The 26296-nt window shown below is 39.8% G+C and overlaps 1 protein-coding gene and 1 long non-coding RNA gene across 2 annotated transcripts; both read right to left on the bottom strand.

The window, feature by feature from the left end:
* Positions 1-2696: 2696 nt before the first annotated feature.
* Positions 2697-7645, bottom strand: LOC141443793 (26S proteasome non-ATPase regulatory subunit 13-like). The gene is made up of 4 exons (XM_074109158.1): positions 7357-7645; positions 5618-5758; positions 4563-4718; positions 2697-2833 (listed from the first exon to the last, which is right to left on the bottom strand). The coding sequence occupies exons 1-3, from the start codon at positions 7525-7527 to the stop codon at positions 4596-4598; spliced, it is 435 nt and encodes a 144-aa protein (XP_073965259.1). The 5' UTR covers positions 7528-7645; the 3' UTR covers positions 2697-2833; positions 4563-4595.
* On the bottom strand, positions 3425-3885 carry LOC141443956 (uncharacterized). The gene is made up of 2 exons (XR_012453098.1): positions 3824-3885; positions 3425-3782 (listed from the first exon to the last, which is right to left on the bottom strand). It is a non-coding gene; the product is annotated as an uncharacterized lncRNA (long non-coding RNA).
* Positions 7646-26296: the final 18651 nt, after the last annotated feature.

Raw genomic sequence — 26296 nt, 5'->3', positions numbered from 1 at the left:
GATTTCACTTAACCAATTAAATTTAAGTGGCCTATTTCGTACAGCTTGACAGGGTGGGTAGTAAAAAGATTCAGTTCTTCAGGTAAAAAATTTCTTAGCTCGACATGTCTCGGGCTAATGAGGGCTATCGTTTTTTGTCTCACTAGATGGCGCACTGTTGCGTGAGGTTTTTAAGTATGGTTTTGAAAGTCTGTTATTATGGGCGTGAAAACAAAGTTTAGATTAAAATCATATTTAATACACCTTAAAACCGTACCATAAAAATATCGAGCATGCCACAGTGTTGCATAGTCCCCGTTTTGTTCGGAAAAAAGGGAGGACAAAGGTTTCCGAAAGACAAAACTGTCTCAAAACACAGACATTCATTGCCCCGGAACGCATATTTGCCATAATTAATTACAGATATTGCAAAATATTCACAAAATTATTCTAATTATAAATAAACCCGCGTAGCTCACCCAAAAACTATGAGATTTGACATTTCGGAGACCTCACGCTACACTAGCGCCTCTAGTGGCGAATTCATACGCGATAGCCCTCATTCATAGCACTTCTTCTCGGAGCAACGCGCCGCGGCGGCAAATTCTTGTTGTCATTGAGTCTCATGTTCAAAATTTTATCTCTTGGAAGTCAACACTTGTTCTCATGGTGGAAGTGACACTAAGTAAAAATACACTGTATTCCAATTGGAAACCAATTTTCGCATGCTTTGGCCCAGATCAGGCCAAAATTGAAATCTATCTTTTTTCTATTTTCTTGCCCACCCCGGTCTGGTCTAGTGCGTACCCCAGGATGTTGGGCCACCGATTCAAAATTCTATAGTACTGATATCTTCACACAAAGATCCTGGCCAGGCCCCCGCTGGAAAATAACGCGAATGGGCGCCCCTCATACCGCTGCGCCCGTGTGCAACACTGAGTACTTTATATATTTGTTTTATTTTATTTTAAATTTTTATTTTAAGTTTGTTTTTAGATAAGGTCCTCACTGAAATGCTGAGTGGGGACCTGTTTAGCGTCATGTATGTCTTTATTTGTTCTATGTTTGTTCCTATGTTTGTTTTTTATGGCGTTAAATAAATGTATTTTCTTTCTTTCTTTCTTTCTTCTTATATGTGCAACGCACACACACTCATCTATGAACGCACACCCTGCACTAAAGGCCTTTAAGTAAAGACGCCTCTGCCAACTCGATTTTTTTTATAGTCGGCCGTGTCAAGTGGCCAGTCGAAAAGGTACCGTTGGAGGTTGGATATAAGTAAATTCAATTTATTATTATTCTAATTTTTTTGTAGTATTTTACTTTCCTCGCAGTCGAAATGAAAAGTAGTGTCTAACTCGGGTGAAATTACCCTTTTCCCCTCGAATTATAGGCGCTCTCACTTCGTTCGAGCACCAGAAATAACTCGGGTGAAATGGGTCACTTCCCATCCTTGGTTATCAATCTACTATTTCATATACGAGGGGAAAACGAGCATGAGGGTCACCTGATGGGAAGCAATCACCGCCGCACATGGACACCAAACAAAAAAAACGCTATTTTTATCTCACTCTGCATTGTGTATATGTATCTAGATAACGCAAACACCTCAATCTGTATGAAAACCAACCGTGTCACTTTTTTATATCTACTGTGACGTCTCAAGAGCGAATTAGCGATGTGAATTCCCCGATGTCCGCGCAAAATCGATTCAATGAGGGCTATCGTTTTTTGTCTCACTAGATGGCGCACTGTAGCGCGAGGTTTTTAAGTGTGGCTTTCAAAGTCGGTTATTACGGGTGTAAAAACAAAGTTTAGATTAAAATCATATTTAATACACCTTAAAACCGTACCATAAAAATATCCAGCAACCACAGTGTTGCTAAGTCCCGTTTTGTTCGGAAAAAAAGGAGGACAAAAGTTTCCGAAAGACAAAACTGTCTCAAAACACAGACATTCATTGCCCCGTAACGCATAATTGCCATAATTAATTTTAGGTTATGCAAAATATACACAAAAAAAAACTTATTATAAATAAACCCGCGTAGCTCACCCAAAAACTATGAGATTTGACATTTCGGAGACCTCACGCTACACTAGCGCCCCTAGTGGCGAATTCATTCGCGATAGCCCTCATTGGTGCTCGAGTCGGTCACTAGTCATCATTAGTCAGTTAGCGGCCAGTCTTTGTATGGGCCAACCCCGACGTTTGGTCGGGGTTCGGACACGCGAAGTAGATGCATTTGCGTAATCTAGTGTAATCTATATCTGTGCTCTGGCCCATAAACTATCTATATGTCCGTCGCTTCTTTTCGACGTGAAAGACGGACAGACATACACACTTTTACAAACAATGTGTCTCATGTCTGCACAAGAATATAACGCCTTACCAAAAAAAGTTGGAAAACCCCCGACTTTGTCACTTCAAAGTTCAATATCTCAAAAACGGCTGAACCGATTTTAATAAACACATATCCAAGAACCATCGCTAGAGAACCTGCTTTCAAATAAAAAAACCGCATTCAAGCCGGTCCACCCGCTTAAGAGCTACGGTGCCACAGACAGACACACAGCAGTCAAACTTATAACACCCCTCTTTTTGCGTCGGGGGTTAGAAACGACATTCTTTGTGGCTGATCCGCGGTCTCAGTTCGAGATCCCCATGGCTGTCTGTGCGGTGAGCTTTACAATGAGTAAATTCAGATAAAAACTACAAGTAAGTTTTTACAATACTTTTATTAATTTTTATAATGCAACATCCAAATGTTTAATTTTGTGTTTTAAATACAAATACATTATCTCTACATGTGTAATATTAATTACGGATACACTCCCAGCGCCATAATAAACCAATCTGTAACAAAAAAAAACATTAAAATTGTTATCAAAATGCCTCAAAACGGGACTTATCACGCTAAAACACACGAGTAATATTTACCTCGACGTTTCGACCATATTACAGCGGCCGTGGTCACGAGTAGACTGAAGTGTGGGTGTCAAGTCTGCCTAGCAGCGGGAGTCTTCGAACTACCCGCACTTGGTCATTTTTATTTGCCACCCCATGCCAAGTGCGGTAGTTCGAAGGACTCGCGCTTCTAGGCAGACTTGACACCCCACATGTCAGTCTACTCGTGACCACGGCCACTGTAATGTGGTCGAAACGTCGAGGTAAATGTTACTCGATGTTTTAGCGTAAGTCCCGTTTGTGGTATTTTGACTATGAGTGAAAATTCGTGATTGTTCGTGTTTTAAACGTTTTCATCGATTTTGACACCTATTTTTTCCAAAATTTAAGAAAGAGAAAGGGTACATTTTTTTTAAAATGCTCCTTACCAGTCTACAATTGGTCTCACCTGACTACTAACAAGTTTCATTAATTTACTCATGACGTTTCACCGGTAGCCAGTCTCACTATTCTACAGTTGGTTTCATATTTATTCATTCATTACAACCATTCATTAATTTTTCATTAGTCTACTCTTTATTTATTTTATTTTAACCATTCTACATTTGGTCTCATCTGCCTACTATCGGTCTCATCATTCTACAGTCGGTCTTTCCTAGTACCACCTTTTTGTGAGTAAAACGTAACGGTGCATCAAGTGTCACCCGCACCATGCTAGAATGCAAGTACTGTAGTCTCACCAGTATGCTAGGTCTCACCACTCCACACTCGGTCTCACCTGGCTACTATAAGTCTCACCACTCCACACTCGGTCTCACATGGCTACTATAAGTCTCACCACTCCACACTCGGTCTCACCTGGCTACTATAAGTCTCACCACTCCACACTCGGTCTCACCTGGCTACTTACGAGCCTCACCACTCCACACTCTATCTCACCTGGCTACTATAAGTCTCACCACTCCACACTCGGTCTCACCTGGCTACTTACGAGTCTCACCACTCCACACTCGTCTCACCTGGCTAGTCTCACCACTCCACACTCGGTCTCACCTGGCTACTATAAGTCTCACCACTCCACACTCGGTCTTACCTGGCTACTTACGAGCCTCACCACTCCACACTCGGTCTCACCTGGCTACTATAAGTCTCACCACTCCACACTCGGTCTCACCTGGCTACTACGAGTCTCACCACTCCACACTCGGTCTCACCTGGCTACTATAAGTCTCACCACTCCACACTCGGTCTCACCTGGCTACTTACGAGCCTCACCACTCCACACTCGGTCTCACCTGGCTACTATAAGTCTCACCTGGCTACTATAAGTCTCACCACTCCACACTCGGTCTCACCTGGCTACTATAAGTCTCACCACTCCACACTCGGTCTCACCTGGCTACTACAAGTCTCACCACTCCACACTCGGTCTCACCTGGCTACTATAAGTCTCACCACTCCACACTCGGTCTCACCTGGCTACTTACGCGTCTCACCACTCCACACTCGGTCTCACCTGGCTACTATAAGTCTCACCACTCCACACTCGGTCTCACCTGGCTACTTACGAGCCTCACCACTCCACACTCAGTCTCACCTGGCTACTATAAGTCTCACCACTCCACACTCGGTCTCACCTGGCTACTTAGGAGCCTCACCGCTCCTCAGTCGGTCTCACCTGGCTACAGCGTGAGCAGATCAGGCTGGGCTGTCAACAAGTCCTGCGCGGCGCGCGTGGCGAGCCGCCAGGCGTCCAGACGACGCGCGAGGGCGGCCGCGCCGACCGCGGCAGCGCGCGCGGGCGCACCCACGATACTGTCACCGTTGAGCTCACCTGTAAAAGGACAGATACATAATTTATTCAGCAAATAGGCCGCAATGGCCACTTTTACACGTCATTTTTTAAACTACCAGCGCTTTCGGAAAGACCATCACTGCCAAGAAGAATGCGCCGCAAGAAACTTGGCAGAAAGTCATTTTTTCATAATAATATAATTACAAATAAAATACTTAAAAACTATATTATACAATTAAAGAAAAAAAAATACAAAAAATAATAATATCATTTGAAAGCCACACTTAAAAACCTCACCCAACAGTGGCGCCATCTAGTAAGACAAAAAACGATAGCCCTCATTGCACTATTAATTTCCAATACAAAACATGCGCGGGAGCACGTGGCCTGGTTGTGGTTATGGCCTTATGGCACGTATAAAACAAGCCTTACTTGAATTAAGATTGTTTTTTTTGGAATCTTTTTGTATTTTTTATTTCAATTCCAAATTTTTACTTTTACGGTCATCCCGTAAAACCGAAATTGAAAATACAAACTGAAATATAGATGCACAGAAAAAACAGAAAAATAAGACCATCACTGGGAATCGAACCCAGGTCCTCGGTAATCCGTACCCAAAAAAAACAATCTTAATTTGATTGCTTGGAAACGATATCTCTTGTCCGGGTGAGCGGTTAGTTCCAAAGGAATGCCGAAAAAGTTTGAGGGCTTACGGCATAGATGTCGCTAGCGTCGCTGCTTAAGTGACTAAGTAAGAAACACAAGCTGAGATATGAGGTGCATAGGGGAAATTAGTGTCGGTACCGTTGACCATCAGTGGTGTAGCGGTATAGCACGCGGTACGGATTACCGAGGACCTGGGTTCGATTCCCAGTGCTGGTCTTATTTTTCTGTTTTTTCTGTGCATCTATATTTCAGTTTGTATTTTCAAGCCTTACTTGGTCGATGTGCCCCCGTATCAGCTTCTCGGCCAGCGCCTTCATCACAAGCAGTTCGACCTCGTTCTCGGGCAGGCGCGCCTCCCGCGCTATCTCGGCGAAGGTCAACTTGCGCTGCGCTGAAGTGCGGTTGAACGCCATCTGAAGAATATACGACAGAAATGTTAGGTTAGGTTAAGGTCCTCGAGGAGAATGGCGTGCTAAATGTTCCTAGCACGCCATTGGTGGGAAAGGGGGTTCAAGAATGGCTCCCCTAGAAGATGAATCCGGAAACGGATAACCGCCTCCTGGTGATGTAGCGGGCGACGAGGAAGGAACACCCCGGGGGTTTTAGTGGGTAAAAACCCCACATAACCTCATCGCCTCCCCGTGATGATGGGGTATCTGGTGGCGGATTTCCCCCGGGCAAAAAAAAAAAAAAGGTTAGTACTGACGGATAAATGTTTTTATTTTTTTTTTACAATATTACAAAAAATACTTATTGCTAAGACGCGCTACAGAAACCTGTTAAAAGTTTATATGAGACGCGAATGTACCGCACCGTTCACAGCATAATTTAAATATATATACACACATACATATACATATAATAATAAATAAATATCAAAATATCACGGGACAATTCATATACATATAATAATAAATAAATATCAAAATATCACGGGACAATTCACACCAATTGACCTAGTCCCAAAGTAAGTTTAGCAAAGCTTGTGTTATGGGTACTAAGCAACGGATAAATATAATTATATAGATAGATACATACTTAAATACATATTAAACACCCAAGACCCGAGAACAAACATTCGTATTTTTAATACAAATATCTGCCCCGACGCGGGAATCGAACCCGGGACCTCGAGCTTCGTAGTCAGGTTCTCTAACCACTAGGCCATCTGGTCGTCTTATAATATCTATCTATCTAATACCTTTAAATGAGCAATTCTTGTATATATATATTTTGGGGATCCCAGAAACCGCTCCAATATTTTCGGGGATGAAAAATCGATCTAGCTTGATCTTATCTCTGGGTAAAGCTCGGTCGCCCAGGTACTCAATATGGATGTTGCGGATAGCCACGCGTCGACAGTTACTATAAGAGTGACATGTAAATAGAGCTTCTAATTAGGTTTAATTAGGTTAAGTTTTGTAAATAAAGTTGATTTTTAGTAGTTATTTGCGACCCTAGCCCATACCGATTAATAAAAGCGATATCTACGACAAGAATGGGCTAGGGCACAGCGATTCCAATTAGAATAAGTCGATTTGTATATATTAAGTTGATTATTAAATACAGCAGCGATCGAAAATCCGCAGTATCATAGCGAAATTGGCGATAATTCAGTGCGGTTTCTGATGCCCAGCGACCAATCGGACCGCCTGAATTATCGCCAATCGGAGGGATAAATACGACGGCCTCCCTCCTAGCGATCCAGTCATCGACCAGTCATCCGCGAGCCAATTCGAAAAGATCCAAGCGAGCCAAACGACCAGATACTACCCCGGACCCCGAACCCCTCACGAACCTGCGACCTTTGGCAATCTTATTGGACACCGTACCTGCGAAAACGACGACTTGGCTCTTGACACCGGATTTTCGATCTACTGCTGCAATCGAAGCGAGAAAAAATACAGTCCACTAACAGCGACCTCGCGTTTTATTTGATAAAACGAGATCCCGAAGCTGTCGTGTCGACGACAATGGATATGGCCACTGAGTCACAGTCAGCGTTGGTTACCTCAGTGAGACAGCTGAGCCTCAGCTTCTGTCTTGTGCTGTGGTCGGCCCGTCTCAGCTCGGGCGGCGGGCCGGCCGCGCGGACAGCCTCAAACGCTGCCACGTCGCCTCGCGCCACCGCCGACACCAGCTGGCGCGCCCAGGCGTCGGGGGTGTTGTCCAGGGAATCCATTATGGGGTGCGCCAGCTGGAAGGAAAGTGAGGATTAGTATTACTTGATCTACATGCATATCATAACTTCCCTATTATATGATCAGAAACGACTATCAAATGGCCTTTATTAAGAAACCTGGTATCTGCGGGTGCATCTTAATGTTCACATTAAAGTACAGTGCATCTTAAATGTTTACATTAAAGTATCGGTAATACTTTTTTTTACAATGCATATCTGTAATATTGTAGAAAACTTATGACATGCATGTACATATAATTATTATTCAAAGTCAAAGTNNNNGTTGAAAGTTTGTGAGTGAGTGAGTGAGTGAGTATGTTTGTTACTTTTTCACGCTAAAAGGGCTGGTCGGATTTTGATGAAATTTGGCGGAAAGTTAGTTTATAACCTGGATTAAAACATAGAATACTTTTTATCGATATTCCCACGGGATAGGGATAAAATCTCGAAATAACAACCGCTAGGCTTAGAGTCATGAAATTTGGTATGTAGGTAGTTGACTGTCTGGAATAACACATAAGTGACTTTTTGACCCGATATTCCCAAGGGATACCTAGGGATAAAATCTTGAAATAACAACCGCTGGGCTTTGAGCCATGAAATTTAGTATGTAGGTAGCTGGACCTCTGGAATAACACATAGGCTACTTTTTATTCCGATATTCCCACGGGATAGGGATAAAATCTCGAAATAACAACCGCTGGGTTTAGAGTCATGAAATTTGGTATGTAGGTAGTTGGATGTCTGAAATAACACATAAGCTACTATTTATTCCGATATTCCCACGGGATAGGGATAAAATCTCGAAATAATAACCGCTGGGCTTAGAGTCATGAAATTTGGTATGTAGGTAACTGGACATCTGGAATAACACTTAAGTGACTTTTACCCGATATTCTTACGGGATAACTGGGATAAAATCTCGAAATAACAACCACTGGGCTTAGAGCCATGAAATTTGGTATGTAGGTAGCTGGACCTCTGGAATAACACATAGGCTACTTTTTATTCCGATATTCCCACGGGATAGGGATAAAATCTCGAATAACAACCGCTGGGCTTAGAGCATGAAATTTGGTATGTAGGTAGCCGGACGTCTGGTAACACATACGCTACTTTTTATCCCGATATTTCCACGGGATAGTTTTGTAATAAGGGACCCCATACATCCGTGTATTATTGTTATTATTTGTATTTTTTCTTAAATGTATACTTACTGTAGTTTTAAGTATTTTATTTGTACTTATTTTATTTTGAAAAATGACTTTCCTGCCAGCTTCTTGCGGCGCATTCTTCTTGGCAATGATGTCTTTCCGAAAGTGCTGGTATTTAAAAATTACGTGTAAAGTGCCCATTGCGGCCTATTTACTGAATAAGTGATATGAATTTGAATTAGGATGGGAAAATTTTTGAAATTTTAGCACTGGGTTTAGAGTCTTTGTACAGTTATTCACAACACAACCTCAATGAAGACCACGATATAAATTTGGAAATTTCCAGGGGAATTTTGTAAGATCCCGAAAATTTCAATTACAACTACCAGACCGAATAGTTTACGCGTGCGAAGCCGCGGGTAAAAAAGCTAGTATTATAAATGCGAAAGTTTGTGAGTGAGTGAGTGAGTATGTTTGTTACTCTTTCACGCTGAAACGGCTGGACGGATTTGGATGAAATTTGGCGAAAAGTTAGTTTATAACCTGGATTAAAACATAGGATACTTTTTATCCCGGTATTCCCACGGGACAGGGATAAATCTCGAAATAACAACCTCTGGGCTTAGAGTCATTAAAATTTGGTATGTAGGTAGTTGGACGTCTGGAATAACAGATAGGTGACTTTTTGACCCGATATTCCCACGGGATACCTAGGGATAAAATCTCGAAATAACAACCACTGGGTTTAGAGCCATGAATTTTAGTATGTAGGTAGCTGGACCTCTGGAATAACACATAGGCTACTTTTTATCCCGATATTCCCCCGGGATAGGGATAAAATCTTGAAATAATAACCGCTGGGCTTAGAGTCATGAAATTTGGTTTGTAGGTAGCTGGACGTCTGGAATAACACGTAAGGGACTTTTTGACTCGATATTCCCACGGGATACTTAGGGATAAAATCTCGAAACAACCACTGGGTTTAGAGCATGAAATGTAATTGGTATGTAGTTAGCTGGACTTCTGGAATAACACATAGGCTAATTTTATCCCGATATTCCTACGGGATAGGGATAAAATCTTGAAATAATAACCGCTGGGCTTAGAGTCATGAAATTTAGTATGTAGGTAACTGAACGTCTGAAATAACACGTAAGGGAATTTTTGACTCGATATTCCCACGGGATACCTAGGGATAAAATCTCGAAATAACAACCACTGGGTTTAGAGCCATGAATTTTAGTATGTAGGTAGCTGGACCTCTGGAATAACACATAGGCTATTTTTATCCTGATATTCCCACAGGATAGGGATAAAATCTTGAAATACTAACCGCTGGGCTTAGAGTCATGAAATTTGGTATGTAGGTAGCTAGACGTCTGGAATAACACATAAGCGACTTTTTGACCCGATATTCCCACGGGATACCTAGGGATAAAATCTCGAAATAACAACCACTGGGCTTAGAGCCATGAAATTTGGTATGTAGGTAGCTGGATGTCTAGAAAAACACATAGACGACTTTTTGACCCGATATTACCACGGGATACCTAGGAATAAAATGTCGCAATAACAACCGCTAGGCTTAGAGGCATGAAATTTGGATGTAGGTAGCCGTATGTCTGGAATAACACATAAGTACGCTACTTTTTATCCCGATATTCCCACGGTATAGTTTTGTAACTAAGGGACCCCATACATCCATGTATTTATTATTATTATTTCGTATTTTTTTTCTTTAATGTATACTGTAGTTTTTAAGTATTTATATTTGTAATTATTTTATTTAGAAAAAATGACTTGCTGCCAAGTTTCTTGCGACGCATTCTTCTTGGCAATGATGGTCTTTCCGAAAGCGCTGGTAGTATAAAAAATGACGTGTAAAAGTGCCCATTGCGGCCTTTTTACTGAGTAAATGATTTGAATTTGAATTTTGTATTTGAATTTGGATAGGGAAAAATTTTGAAACTTCAGCACTGGGTTTAGAGTCTTGAATTTTGTACAGTTATTCACAACACAACCTCAATGAAGACCACGATATAAATATTGGAAATTTCCAGGGGAATTTTGTAAAATCCCGAAAATTTCAATTGCGCTACCACACCGAATAGTTTACGCGTGCGAAGCCGCGGGTAAAAGCTAGTTATGTCATAATTTATTAAATAGAGCCAATTAACGCACTTTAAATAAAATTTTACGTGTCATAATTTTTCCGAACTGTTTAAATACTTATTTTATATACTTAAAAATAAAAAAAAGATTTTAGAATAAAATAATTAGTTCATTTATGATGGATTACGCTTGTGAGATGAAAATACATTGTTTTCCCTCTAATATATAACTAAGCCCGCCGGCTTGACAAGGTTTGTCAAACGTGTAGAGTGGATCAGTCATTATCTTTAAATGTGACGGAACAACATAATATATTGTCATTGATGCCGTAGTACAATTATATATATAACTAACTGTTGCCCGCGGCTTCGCCCCCGTTTCTTTTTTTTTTCAAACAAACCTAGTCTTATATAGATTAAACAAATACATTTTATCACTCTTTAAATAGGCCAATGTCAAATAAATATTTAAGACATTGTTTGAATGTATGGAGTAGCTTTTAGTGATTTCTAACGATTTTTTTTTAGCAAATAAACCCGAATCTAGTGACTTTTAAACTCGACTCTAGTGACTTTTTTTTGCGAGGTGGCAACACTGAGGAAAACCGCAGGAAAGCAGACGGGTGCGCACCGCAATGTATGTCGGCCGCACGGCACTAAGTTCGGTAGCGATTACTTTGCGAAATGGTAACGGTACCCTACCTACTTCCTTTTTCTAAATAAATAATGATTTCTGAAATTATCGCGATTAAGACATGAAATAACTAACTACCGAATAATTCGTTTAAGTTTGTAGTCGTATATATCTATTGTAGTTGAAAATAATAATGCTTAAATACACAGACAGACATATTTTAAGTACTAGGTTTAAATAAATAGGTAAGGTTAACGATTAAATTTATTTGCACTATCTAAGCCATACCTATGTAGGTATGTACGTATGTATGTATAAGTACCTTTAAATGTCATTGGTAGCACCAAGATCTACACTTATTAGGGTTTTGCGATAGTCAGCCCTGTGTTTCTTACGCACACAAACATTGACGCGTGTTCAGACATCGTCGTGCCTATGTAGATTCAAGAACGCGTATTTTGTACGGCGTGGCCACCGTGTGCCACCACACCAGATATATTGAAATTTTCACAAATTATGGACTACTGTGGCCGCTTTAACAACAAATACTAAACATAAAATAAAGTTAAAAATAAAAGGGGGTCGTCATACAAGAAGCGTGTTTTAGCGGCGTTTTTTGGTTACTGGGCGTTATTATTCGTTACTAGGCGGACAAGGTGACTGCCAAACTTGGTAGGGGCTACTTGTTTCGTCTTGCTGAGAACTGGTAATCAGGGGCAAAAAGTATAGTCAGCAAAAACGCTTGTATTAGAGTTTTAATGTAAATTTATTAAGTACTTAACTGCTTTCAAAACCGATGCGTAACGAAGAATATAACAACAATTGATATAATGCAACAATATCTTAAAAACCAAACTTATTTCTATTGTTATTAATTCGTTTAGATGTAGGTACTTTAAATAATTTATTGAATCAGGCGTTACTTTGCGGAGGTCCATATCAATGACGCGTCAGTGCACGCGTCAGTGTAGTGTGGTGGTGGTGATAGATGGGTTTGTGTGATTTGTGTGTGTTCTTACAGTGTGGAGGTGGAGGAACTGCATGAACACGCATATTTTGCATAAGCTTAGCTATCGTAAGGTCGCGGGTGAGCAAGGAAATTATTTTAGTTCATTGTAGGTACTTTAGTTACGTTAGGTTTATTAAAAAAAAAGTTCTGTGAGTGAAGCTCCTATCCTTTGAAATTATATCAAATGTTGTTATACCGATCATTACACACCCCTATTTTAGTAGATATAAATATAATAATAATAATAAATACTTATCATGGGACACTTGACACCAATTGATCTAGGTAGTCCCAAACTAAGCAAAGCTTGTACTATGGACACTAGGAAACGGATAAACATACTTATATAGATAAATACAAACTTAAATACATATTAAAAATCCAAGACCCGAGAACAAACATTCGTATTATTCATACAAATATCTGCCCGGCCGGGATTTGAACCCGTGGCCTTAAGCTTCGTAGTCAGGTTCTCTAACCACTTGGCCACCCGGTCGTATAACGCAGTAGGTGACATGTGATGGTCGGATTCTGTACCTACTTCTCCCGTCCGCTTGTCTAAAAATCGATCAAGTGCGAGTCGGACTCGTACATAAAGGTTAGGTACCTCCATACAATGTTTTGAAGGGTGTGTAATGATCGGTATAACAACATTTGATATAATTTCACCTACTGCGTTATTTCTACTAAAATAGCTGCCGCTAGGGCGGATAAAAGTTAAAATACTTAAACTGCGCGAGGGATCGCGGCAAGAACATCGAAGCTCGTTTCATCCTTACACCAGTAGTTTGCTCACCGCAACTTTATATTGTGTTTCATAAATATTTTAACAGAGAATTTTCATCTACTACTATTCAAGACTTGCTACAGAGACCAGGAAAATTGTGGTCGGTAATAGTAGGTAGGTAATTACAATTTATTATTTGAGGAGAATTTTAAACAATTATCAAAATGGATTTTGTAGAAGATGATTTACGTTACATAAATCTTCTTGTTGATAAATATCACATTGTTGTAGTGGTGCGTATAGGCTGCCTTCCTGCTACAACCTATCGTGCATATGAAAAACTTAGTTCACACGAAAAGCATGCAGACATAGAAAGACAAAAAAAGAAAGAAGATTTATTTCCACAAAAAACCACTAAAATAATACATTTATTCCCCTTAACCCTTCCTTTCCTGCTGGCTTTGTATATAATCTACTAATCTACATATCCATATCAACTTCAACTCTTTCATAAGAAATAGAAAGTAGTGGACATGGAAAGTAGTGTTGCTTGTGGTTTTCAGCCTGGCCCTTCCGTCTCTGAGCGTACATAAAACTGGGGCACATAGTGGGGCAATCCATAAATTACGTCACTCATTATGGGGGAAGTGGGCTAGGCGGTTTGTGATATAGAAACAAAATAAATGCAGTTCTCATAGCGGTGTGATAAGGGGAGCTCTAAAAATGATCAAAATTGGTGTGACGTAATTTTTCATGGGCTCTCACTTTTATGATCCACTAGCTTTTCCCGAACTTCGATTCGGTTATCGCGCGCTATTCCCTCGGGAACTGTGCATTTTTTCGGGATAATAGTAGCCTATGTCGCTCAGAGTAGCTCAGGCCCATAAACTATCTCTGTGCGAAAAATCACGTCGATCCGTCGCTGCGTTTCGACGTGAAAGACGGACAAACATACAAACACACACACTTTCGCTTTTATAATATTAGTATGGATCATCTCAGCTTATATACGTCCTACTGCCGCGCACAAAACCTTCTCTCAGTCAGAATGAGAGGGCTTGGGCCGTAATTCCCACGCAGGCTCAGTGCAGATTGAGAACTTCGCACACACTATTGTATTGCTTCACAGGTCTGTGAAAGCTTCATAATGATGTTTTCCTTTATCTTTAGTGAACACATTTTGGCCGCGAACGAGCTTGTTGATTTATGTTCATATAACGAACAGCGCGTCAATTCTTTGTTAGCGCGCGAGAGCGCATTTCAAACTAAATTACATAATCAGTCCGAGTTACCCGACCGCAGCGTGGACTTCTGTGACATATCTGTAGGTAATGATGGAAATATCTGTAAGAATGTTAATAAACCCTAGTATTTTGATAGGATAGGAAAAGGATTGGGCAAAATATTGTATAATAATATATCAAACAGCTGTGTCATAAATAACTGTATGCCTAATGCCTCATTCAAACAAATAATTGAAAAAATTATGCTCACTCAGGTGACTGAGCAGTCAACCATTGTTTAATGTTAAGTGACGGGTCCGACGTTAGGTGTTCGGACATAAAAACTGGTTCGATTTACTATCAAAACTAGGTGTTAAAAACATTATTATAGGTGCGTTTCCCTATTCTGCTTTCTCTAAATAAATCCAATAATCATTTATATCGTTTAAACAAATTATTGTTTAAGATGACGAGCCGTCATAGTGACGTTTTATTTTTTGACACTAATAATGTTATTAGTGACTACCGACTGACCCCCGACAAGCTTGCTAAATCCTTAGCATGTTATATTAATTCCGTATTCGGAAATTACCCCCCCTCCCCGGCCCTGTTAGGACGACACCTTCAAGCGCGAATGTGTCTTTAAACTACCTACACCGACAATAGAGAAGCAAAGTAGTCTATCATTTCTACATCAAAATATAAATCGCTTCACTGGCAAAATATTAGATTTAGAATTACTCTCTGAAAAGTTGAAACTTAGATATTATCTGCTTAACAGAAACCTGGCTAAAAAAAGATTCAATGCAATTTAATGTACATAATTATGCAATAGCCAGCGCCTTCTGCAGAGAATCTGCAGCAGGTGGCGGGTCTCTCATATTAGTGAAAAAATGGTTTAAAGTTCAAAGAACGCAAAGACCTGTCCAGCCTTTCTGTTGAACGTGTATGCGAGATCGCTTCTGCGGAAACGGAACAGTATTTAATTTTATGTATATATAGACCACCAAACTCGAGTATTCCTTTGTTTATAAATACTATGGAAGATGTTCTAAGGAAATTAGTAAAACGTAATAAAGCGCTGGTGGTCTGCGGGACTTTAATATCGATATTTTATCACAATCCGTTGAAAAAGACCAGTTTATTTCTGTTTTAAAATCTTTTAATTTAAATTTCTTATTTAATGAACCCACCAGAGTCACAACCACTTCGGCCACATGTATTGACAACATTTGGTTAACTTGTAAGTATTTAGAAAAAGCTGTTATCAGTGGAGTACGATCGGATCACAAAGCTCAAACAGTGAAGTTACCTCGGGCTAGGGGCGGTGTTAATCAAACCATAGAAATTAGGCCGTTGAACAAACAAAGACTTGACCGTCTCAAAACAAACATCGCGCAAAAAGTAAACAATTTAAAAGTAAATACTAAAAATCCAAACGAAAATTTCAAGATATTGTTAAATACTGTATGCGAGGAATACGATAAAACGTGTAGTAAAAAACGTATTAAAATAGGAAACAAACTATCATTCAATGAATGGGCTACACCCGGAATACGTAGGAGTAGGGACGTCTTATATGATCTTTATGATAAGAAATCGTGTACCACTGATGAACGTTTCCACCAGTATGTCAGGGATTATTCAAAATTATTCAAAATTATATGTAATAAAGCAAAAGCAGCCCATGTAACTAATAAAATTAAGTCCTCTGATGATAAAATTAAAACAGTTTGGAAAATTATAAATACTGAAACCGGTCGACGTAAGAACGCGGAGTCCTCTATATCATTAAAGATTAACAACGTATTAGAAACGGACGCGGTTAAAGTAGCTAACGAGTTTAATACCTACTTCTCTAAAATCCCCATCGAAACGACAAAATGTCTCGCGTCTTCCTCAAAGTTAGCTGAATCGCTCTTAAAACAAAATGTATCTATTCCAAACTTAAGTAATTTTAAATTCACGCATGTCTCTCCCTGTGACATCATTAAGACTTTTAGATTATTGAAAGTAAAAAAAACGGAAGACTTGTGGGGCGTCTCAGTTAAGGTTCTACATTCCATTTTAGATGTCGTTGCTCCAACTTTAGCATTTATATTTAATAGCTGTATAGATGAAGGCGTATTTCCAGATTTGATGAAATATAGTAAAGTAGTTCCTATTTTCAAATCAGGTGATAAAGATAATCCCTCTGATTATCGTCCTGTGTCCATCCTATCAGCGTTTAGCAAAATATTCGAAAAAATAATGCTGACGCAAATGATCTCGCATTTTAATACCCATAAAATCATGCATCCACAGCAGTTCGGATTCACAAAAGGCAGGTCTACTACAGACGCGGGTCATAGTTTAGTTAAATTCATATTGCAAGCTTGGGAGGAATCACATGACGCTATAGGTGTATTCTGCGACCTTTCGAAAGCTTTTGATTGTGTGGATCATGATACTTTAATTTGTAAGTTAAATTTTTATGGCATTCGTGGCCTCGCTTTAGAACTCATTAAATCTTACCTCACACAAAGAAAGCAAAAGGTAGCGATTAACGGAACGGTATCGGAGGGATCTGTGGTCGAAATGGGAGTGCCTCAAGGATCCATTCTTGCCCATTCCTGTATCTTATTTATGTAAATGACCTTACTTATATGGTAAGCCAAAAGTCGGGTATAGTTATGTTTGCTGACGACACGTCTTTACTGTTCAAGGTTAGTAGAAAAGATACCGACTTCATTGAGCCCAATGAAACCCTGTCCGTGATATCCGCATGGTTTGCTGCCAATAATTTGTTACTAAATCCTAAGAAAACTAAATGTATTAAATTCTCGTTGATAAATTCATGTAGCTCGAATTCAGTTTCTAATATAAAGTTAAATGGTCAAACTATTGAATTTGTAAAATCAACAGTATTTTTAGGAATAACGCTCGATTCTAAACTACAGTGGGGACCTCACGTCACAGCAATCGCGGGTAGATTGAGCTCTGCTGCTTTTGCAGTTTGGAAAATACGGCAGCTAACCGATGTGGCGACGGCACGGTTGGTGTATTTTGCTTACTTTAATAGCATTATTTCGTACGGCCTTATTTTATGGGGATCTGCTGCAGACATTGAGTCAATTTTTATCTTACAAAAGAGAGCAATTAGAGCAATTTATAATTTGAAGACGCGTGAATCTTTAAGATCTTTTTTAAGGAAACAGATATCCTAACCCTGCCGTCGCTTTATGTTTTTGAAATAATCATGTATGTTAGGAAGAACATATGTGATTTTCCCACTAACGTCGATAAGCCAAAGGCTACTAGAAACACAGGGAAGCTTAAAGTTCCATCTTACAGACTGGCTAAAACCAAAAAGTCTTTTCTGGGAAATTGCATAAGTTTTTATAATAAAATTCCAAAAAATATTATAAATGAAACGGATACAAAATTCAGATCTATTGTCAAGAAGACATTAATATCAAAGGCGTATTATAAAGTTAATGATTATATCATGGACAGGGATATTTGGAAATAATTCCGATCCGCATTAGCGATCCCTTCAAATAGCGAACCTACTGTGTTAAAAATAAAGTTGTGTTAAATACTTGTGATGTATACATATCATTTAATAATATTGTAAATCTGTTTTAAAAAAAAATATATACCTCGTTGAGTTTCTTGCCGGATTCTTCTCAGAAGAGGTTTTTCCGAACCGGTGGTAGATTTTTTTTGACATTCATAAGTGCTTGTTATAGCCTAAATTGAATAAAGATATTTTGACTTTGACTTTGACTTATCGTAAAGCTTGCGGTGAAGTTTAAATGTAAATTAGTTTATGAATTCCGAAAACTTAGAGCTGAAATCACGCATTCGAACCCATGTCTCTCTGCTTGAGAGGCTATAGGACAAAGAGTGAAGAAGTCTACCAAAACCGGATTAGGTTTTTCAAATTTAGGCCGTTTCTCCGACGTTATCTTACAATAACAACTATCAACCCTCTGTTGCTAATTTGAATCCATGAACGTTATTGTTAGGGGACTGTTAGCCCCAATCGTAACTCTGGTAATATCACGAAACCATCGCAATGGTTTGAGTTCCCAAGTTGACGTCTACGAATTACGAACAGTGCCTAATTCTGAAGTTTACGCCTAAACTATGAACGGAATTAGGGCCCTCGCCCACGGCGACTTTTTGTAGCGATGCTGAAGCGATGCCAACGCACTACTAACGCGCTACAGCATCGCGACTGCATCGATCGATGCAAACGCGCGACGGTTTCGGACGACATCGTGGAGAGAACGGAGGGAAGGGAGGGTGAAGCGCGACAGTAGCACGTTTGCATCGCAACTGAATCGTGGCTATGTGGGCGAGGGTACACAGCTAGCGACCGCATCGCGACTGTACCTATGCAAACGCGCGACAGCATCGCTACTGCATCGCTACAAAAAATCGCCGTGGGCGAGCGGCCTCAATGTTCAGAAATAACACAGGCCCGCGATATTCAAACCAGATTACGTAATCCGCCGCGTAAGGCGGCTTAAATACGATACCTACGTTGCTCTAGGCCAGACAAAATTATGTCGTCTTACCGACTTCCTTGCTCACATATTGGTGGTTTTATTACAGTTTCTTGAAATAACACTCGTTTAAGGGCATACATGTCCAAATGTCAGAAAGTCCAGGTGTCACATTGTCCATGGTCAAAAAGTCCGAAGGATGAAACGTCCAAGTGTCTAAAAGTACTAGCGTCAAAAAGTCCTTGGTCAAAAAGTCCGAAGGATTAAACGTCCTAGTGTCTGAAAGTCCTAGCGTCAAAAAGTCCATGGTCAAAAAGTCCGAAGGATTAAACGTCCTAGTTCTGAAGGCCTGAATCCCATAATGTCTCATTGTGTAAAGATGTGACTAACACAACTACGAGTAAATGATAAATATAACTGAAATAAATTAGATAGCTAGATTGCTCATCTGCATTATTTCCAGTCTATTATCTAACACCCTGAGGCCCATTCTCGGTAAGATCCAGATGCATCTATGATGCTTCGTACATGTCGTGTCGAGTCAACGCGAATTGACCAGCTGGTCCAGTCATGCAGATGGACTGGGGCCTCATTCTACATTGTCTCTTTCCATATTGTTATCGTATTGTCTACGTAGTGGCAGTAGAGCATCTAATATCGGACCTTTTTTCCAATACCGGTATTTTTTCGATACCGAAAATTCAAATACCGGTTTTCCGGTATTTCGATATTTTTTCGATATTCGTATTATTAAAGTAAAATAAATGATTTTCCCGCAACAAAACTTTCCGTACCGACAATCTTAAGTAGCTAAGATTATTTCAATTATGTCTTAAACTTTATTCGTGTTAAAGGCTTAACAATCAAAATGTATCACTCCGATAAACTAATGTTTATTGATTCGGTCGAAACGTTGGCGGTGCTTGAGGCTCTGGTATATCGAATGGAGGTATATCGAAGTGTTGAAGTGTCTGTATAAAATCGCCACTATGTCATTCCGAGTAGATACAGGAACAGACTTCGAAGGCGGTTCCCTTGAAAAGAGCGTAGCGTAAGCCAGGGAGATGGCATATCTCCGAACGAAACTGCAGGGCTACTACGAAACTCGAAACTCGAAGTTTGTGTCGTGCGGTCCCTCTGACACTTATACTATTTAATACGAGAGCCGAACCTCGAATTTCGAGATTCGTAGTAGCACTGCTGTTTGCTGCCGCTTTAGAAGACGCCTTCAAACTTCTGGAATGGAAAGGACAAGGCATCAATATGAACGGCGAATAATACGAGTACATCACTCAACTTCGGTTTGCCGATGATATCGTGGTCATGGCAAAGTCGATGGAAGAACTAAGCACGATGCTCGAAGGCCTCAATCGAGTCTTCCAACGGGTACCTAGGCCTCAAAATAAACATGGACAAGACGAAGGTCATGTCGAATGTCCATGTGGTGTCGTGTGGTGTGTTGGTTGAGAATTTGATTCTTGAAGTTGTTGACGCGTATGTATACCTGGGACAAACGCAATTAGATAGGTCCAACTTCGAGAAGAAGGTCAATCGTCAAATCCAACTCAGATGGGCAGCGTTTGGGAAACACGGAAATGACTTTTCGTCCAAAATTCCTCAGTAGGTACCTTAAGACGAAAGTCTTTAACCAATGTGTGTTACCAGTGATGATGATGACATATATATCCGAGACGTGGTGATTACTATAAGTAGGCCATATGTTTAAATAGGCTCAGAGTTGCTCAAAGAACTATTGAAAGAGCTATGCTTGGTGTTTCTCTACGGGATCGAATCAGAAATGCGGAGACACGTAGAAGAACAAGGGTCACCGACATACAGTACACTGTACTGAGTACAGGGCCCTCTTTCACCTATTAGAGGCCCTGGGCACAACATGCTGCATTCGGTAAGCCTGATTTTCAGGCGAGAGTAGAGTACCTAGGTTATCGTTTGGTAATGGAGGAGAGACTAGGGGGCCCCAAACCATCGCGGGGCCCTGGGCGCTTGCCCAGTGTGCCCAGTGGGGAAGAGAGGCCTGCCGACATAGCCAAGCGAATTAGCTCTTTGAAGTGGCAATGGAGGACGTATGGTACAGAGAAAAGATGTCCGTTGGGGCCGAAAGATTCTCGATGTAGAACTGCGGATCGGCAAGCGCAGCGTGACCTGGCAGGATGACCTGGTTAAAGTCGCAGGTTCACGGTAGATAGGTAGGAACACACTACTAAATCGCGACGCCATGCTACGCCACCTGACCCTTGTCAGTAGTACTAATAAATCGCATGCATTTACATATGGCCAGGTGCAGATATAAGACACGGCACGTGATGACACGCGGTTTTGTCATAGGTACCTATCAAGGTATCGTTGGTAATCTTTATAAATCGTAGATCCTAATTTAATTTACTTTAAATAATACTATTAATAAAATAAGTAATTAATTTGTGAGTTTTGAGAGTGTTGAGAGTACAATACTCTATTAAAAAACCAAATAAATATTATTTAGAGATTAATATCGAAAATATCGAAATACCGGTATTATACGATTTCAGTATCGGTTGTGTTAATATCGGAATTTTGGTCCGATATTCCGGTTTTTCGATATTATCGAATACCGGTATTCATGCTCTAAGTGGCAGCTCTTATTGACTTGACAGTAAAGGCGATCGAGTCGAAAGCAATTCCATTGAAAAGGTGTAAATAAAACCAAAATAGAATGAGACCCCTGGACTCTCGGACATATGGACTATCCGACATTAGGGCATTATAACCTTCGAACTTTTTGACAATGGACAATGTGACACCTGGACTATCGGACATATGGACTATCCGACATTAGGGCATTATAACCTTCGAACGTTTTGACAGTGGACAATGTGACACCTGGACGTTCTGACATTTGGACATGTATGCCCCTAAACGCTACGAAGCGTCTTCTCATTCTAAGTACCGTATAATGCATTTGATGAGCTATGAAGCGTCTTCTCATTCTAAGTACCGCATAATACATGTGGCGAGTTACGAAGCGTCTTCTTATTCTAAGTACCGCACAATGCAAAGACAAAAGTCTAACCAGCGTTTGTTTCAAGTGATGATATTATTATGGAGCTGAGATGTGGTCCCTTATAATCTAAAGTAAAGTAGTAGCGCTAAACTAACTGTCGCGGAGATCCATGGGGAAGGTTTATCCAGCAGTATATTCGCTGTTAGTTACTTATCACTTCTAAAAATTCTATATCCATCATGTGTTGCTTGTTTTTTTTATCAACCAATTTTCTTACAAAATCCACAGCAACGAAGCCAGCCTTGAACCCATCACAATCTTGAACTTGTCAAAAATTAGACATGATGACTTCATTCATGTATTTGGGGCTATTGATAGATGTACCGTTCGTTAACATGATTATGTAAAGCCGGTACTCATCAGCGAGCTGTAACCGTAACCGTTGCATGCACTGTTACCAAAAAACACAGTGTGTACGTGGTTCGCGAACCTGCTGCGAGCGGGTACGAGTCGGGCTTGCAGCGAGCCGATGTTTACAGCGTACTCATTTCTGAACCTGTAACGTTGCACGTAACTGTAACCGTTACTGTTACCAAAAACATAGTGTGTACGTGGTTCGCGAACCTGCTGCGAGCGGGTACGCGTCGGGCTTGCAGCGAGCCGATGTTTACAGCGTACTCATTTCTGAACCTGTAACGTTGCACGTTACAGTTACCGTTACTGTTACCAAAAACATAGTGTGTACGTGGTTCGCGAACCTGCGATGAACGCCACACGAGCGACTCGCAGCGACCCGACGATTGTCGGTTTTTGCCGCGAATCAAAGGGCGCTCGCAGTGCGCTCGTGGACGTCAAGAGGAGAGGTTGTTGCTAGCCGCTACGAACCATCTGTACTTTTTATTTCTCTCGACATGAGTGAATGGTCAGAGGAGAAATGTCTGTCGTTGATAGACGCCTACAGGGAAAACACGGTGCTATGGAACCCTAAGGATAAGGACTACTACAAAAAACATTTAAAAGAAGATGCCTGGGCTAATATAGGAGGTATAATTAATGAAAGTGGTGCAGCATAAACTGAGGGCAGGGAAGGCCTCCACGTTCGTTACACTCCCGTAAACACTAGAACTTCGTTACTGTATCTGTTTGGTTACAGTTACAACTCGCAAAATGAGTACGCTCGGTGAAAGCGTTCGGGCGACAACACGAGCCTAAGCTGTAACACGCGTACACACTAGAACCTCGTTACTGTATCTGTTTGGTTACAGTTACAACTCGCAAAAATGAGTACTCTCGCTGAAAGCGTTCGGGCGACAAAAACGAGCCTAAGCTGTAACACGCGTACACACTAGAACCTCGTTACTGTATCACGCAGGATACAGTTACAGCTCGCTAATGAGTACCCGGCTTAAGGTTTATAAAAAAACTGTTTTTGTACACGGTATTGAGTCGGCGCGCTGGCATTGCATGATATGTTTTATGTTTAAGTATGTTTATATTTGGATCATCAATTTTTGATATTTTACCTATCTACGAGTATTTACCTACAGCAAATTTCTTGCCAATTTCAGACGATAAGTGTTTTCTCAAATATCTGTAAACATGTCGAGTTAAACTTCATTTAAGACGTGAGTTATCCGTTACAATATCATTTAAATAAAGTATGTATAGTTGTGTAGTAGTAACTTTTTATTGTACAAAATAAGTAAAGAAACACAGATGACAAACAATGAAATATATGTACAAAGGCGAACAAAGTCACGTTAAATAAAAACTAAAAGTGTGTAGTTACTAGTAGTTTTATTATCATTGATGATAATGCATATGATACAAACTGTTATAAACATACAAGAGTTTTATAAGAATGAAATTAATAATTTGGGAGAGCTACTGGTCCAGTCCATAAAAATGCTGATAGAGTCTGGCTAATGAAACATGAACCTGCAAAACCGCGGCAAATAAAAAAAAAATGCAGATGGTATCACCAGGTATCACCATAGAATAAGTAATAGTACAAGTACAGAAGCTTCTCTGCCGTACAAGTGACGATTAGGCATAAGAATCGTGGAAAATAAGTTATTATTTAAAACGATATGTTGAACATAAAAAGATTAATATGAATATTTTTGAGAGAAAGTGAATCTTAGGAACCACAATTGTATTGACCAGTTCGGAAATGGATATTATAAGTATCAAAATATTTTGCCATGCCTACTAACCTACTAATTCGGTCACCACATCTAAACACACTTTTTCTGTTTGAACAAGGTTTCCCTCTCTACTTGTTTTTGTTTGAATTTGCTTATCGTGATAAAAATAATCTGTCGCACGCTACTTTTGATTGTTTCACAAAAAACTCTATTTTAACACACGAAGGTACTAAACTCAACAAGTCACAGTATAGCTAATCGTACAAGCTCAAGTGTCTGTTTTTTATACTCTTTGGTCTGTTTGCCACTCAAATAATAGCTGGGTTCATCTTCATTAGCCAAACTATAAAGGTCAATGTCCCTGAGGTACAAGCTCGTTAACCTGCAGCAACAGGATCATATCATTGAATAAGCACAGCATGCTTGCAGCATGTAGGGTGTTTGAAAAACTGACAGAGGCACAAACACTAATCTGCATTCCCGAATGCGAAGTTGCAAAATGGGAAAAAAGACCGTGAAATACAAGTGGGGTATGCCAACCGAACGCATTCGAATTGCTGGCCAAAAATTGCCACTGATTGTGTTCCATGTGATATTTGATGGACACCTGAAAAGAAGCAGGTCAATAAAAGACGGTGCCTAAAGAAATGATGGTGGTTTTGAACCAGACTGGGAGAAATTTTGCATTAGATAGGGATGGATGATAGAAAAAGTGAACGATTTTGTCTAGAAGTGAGACACTAAATTAATACTCGTAGGCAATATAGAAAAAAACATTAACAATTAGGGTAGATTGCCAAAATAATGTACCTATACGTTTAATAGTTACTTAATTTTGTGAAGACTGTACCAGGCCTTACGCGTGGTTTTATACAAACTTAACCGCGAAATAGCAAGATAACGTTTTCCTGTTCTTGTTTGTTTTATTAATAATCCAAGAAAATATTATCCAATCATCGTAAGAAACAAGTCGAAGGTATAATTAGAATAATTAAGGCCTAACATTTGCATTTACAAACAAGTACATAACTTAATGTTAGCGTACTAGGTTGTTACTATTATATAACGATGTGCATGTAATATTAACCAGAAATCAAACATTACAATTAACTAAATTCCGTACTGTACTGTGTCCAGTTTCAAAGTAGGTCGGACCCATTACTAATTAGATAATTAAAGTAGGTACGAGTATATTACTTAAAATATTATTAAGTGTGTGCAGTAAAAGGCGACTTAGGGACCAATGTGAGAGTGGCTAGAAGCACTCTCTATTACTAACTACAATTCTGGACTCTTCTGCGATAAGTAGTGAAGATAAGGGGAATCGACGGCACTATTTTCCCAAGAAAGTCGTCATGAAGGTTAACTACTAATCCTCAATCTACGATCACGACCACTCTGTCAAGATTGTAGCGGTTTGGAAGAAGAATATTGCTACGTTTTTCGCCTTTACGTGGTTTCTTATTTACTCTTTTGTTCATTTTCTGTTTTTTAATCATAAAACTCATTATACCTACCTACTTAATGTCGGACGGTTTCGATTATCTATTTAAAGGTGAATGTCGTGACTTTTGTTAACTGTTTGTTTGAGATTGATAGCTTTAAGTGCACTTTTAGACTCAGTGTGACAGTGGTTTTATAAATGCAAGCCCATTTAAATTAGCCTAGTTTTTAAAAGGGTAATCCTCGTTATCATACATTAAAAACAAAATAGGTATTAAGTCCAGGAAATGTCTGCGTCCGATAATACTGTGAGACTGACTGGCATTTGACATTGGATTGCACTAATCAGTTAATGACGTAGTCGTTCGTAATTTAAGGGTCTTGCATCCAAAGCACCAGGAAGTGTTATGAGCAAAATCTACGTTTTTTTACGATACGGTACGATTCTACGAAATAATTGCCATTCAAGTACGCAGTTGCCCAATGATTTTGCTGCCTACATTGGTATACAGTTCATTCATTCAAATACGAGGTTTGCAAAAATATAATCACAATTACAGCAGTCACGATTGGATGCAATATTAAGTGAACAATCTGATAATCTGAAACCTATACGCATAATTATCATGAGCCTTTGAAATAAATACTGCTTTTATAATTACAGTCATATAATCTAAGATTGTGCTAGGATATGGCATTTTGATTCCGAAGGATAGATCAGATCATCAAAAGAACGTATACAAAGTCATACACAACATAGTCAAAATACCATAAAACGGACTTATCACGCTATTTTACACAAGTTATATTTACCTCGACGTTTCGGC

Source organism: Choristoneura fumiferana, chromosome 28, assembly GCF_025370935.1.
Source record: "Choristoneura fumiferana chromosome 28, NRCan_CFum_1, whole genome shotgun sequence".
NCBI classification, from domain to species: Eukaryota; Metazoa; Arthropoda; class Insecta; order Lepidoptera; family Tortricidae; genus Choristoneura; species Choristoneura fumiferana.
Note: the sequence above shows the minus strand (reverse complement) of the source record. Positions and strands in the feature narration are given on the sequence as shown.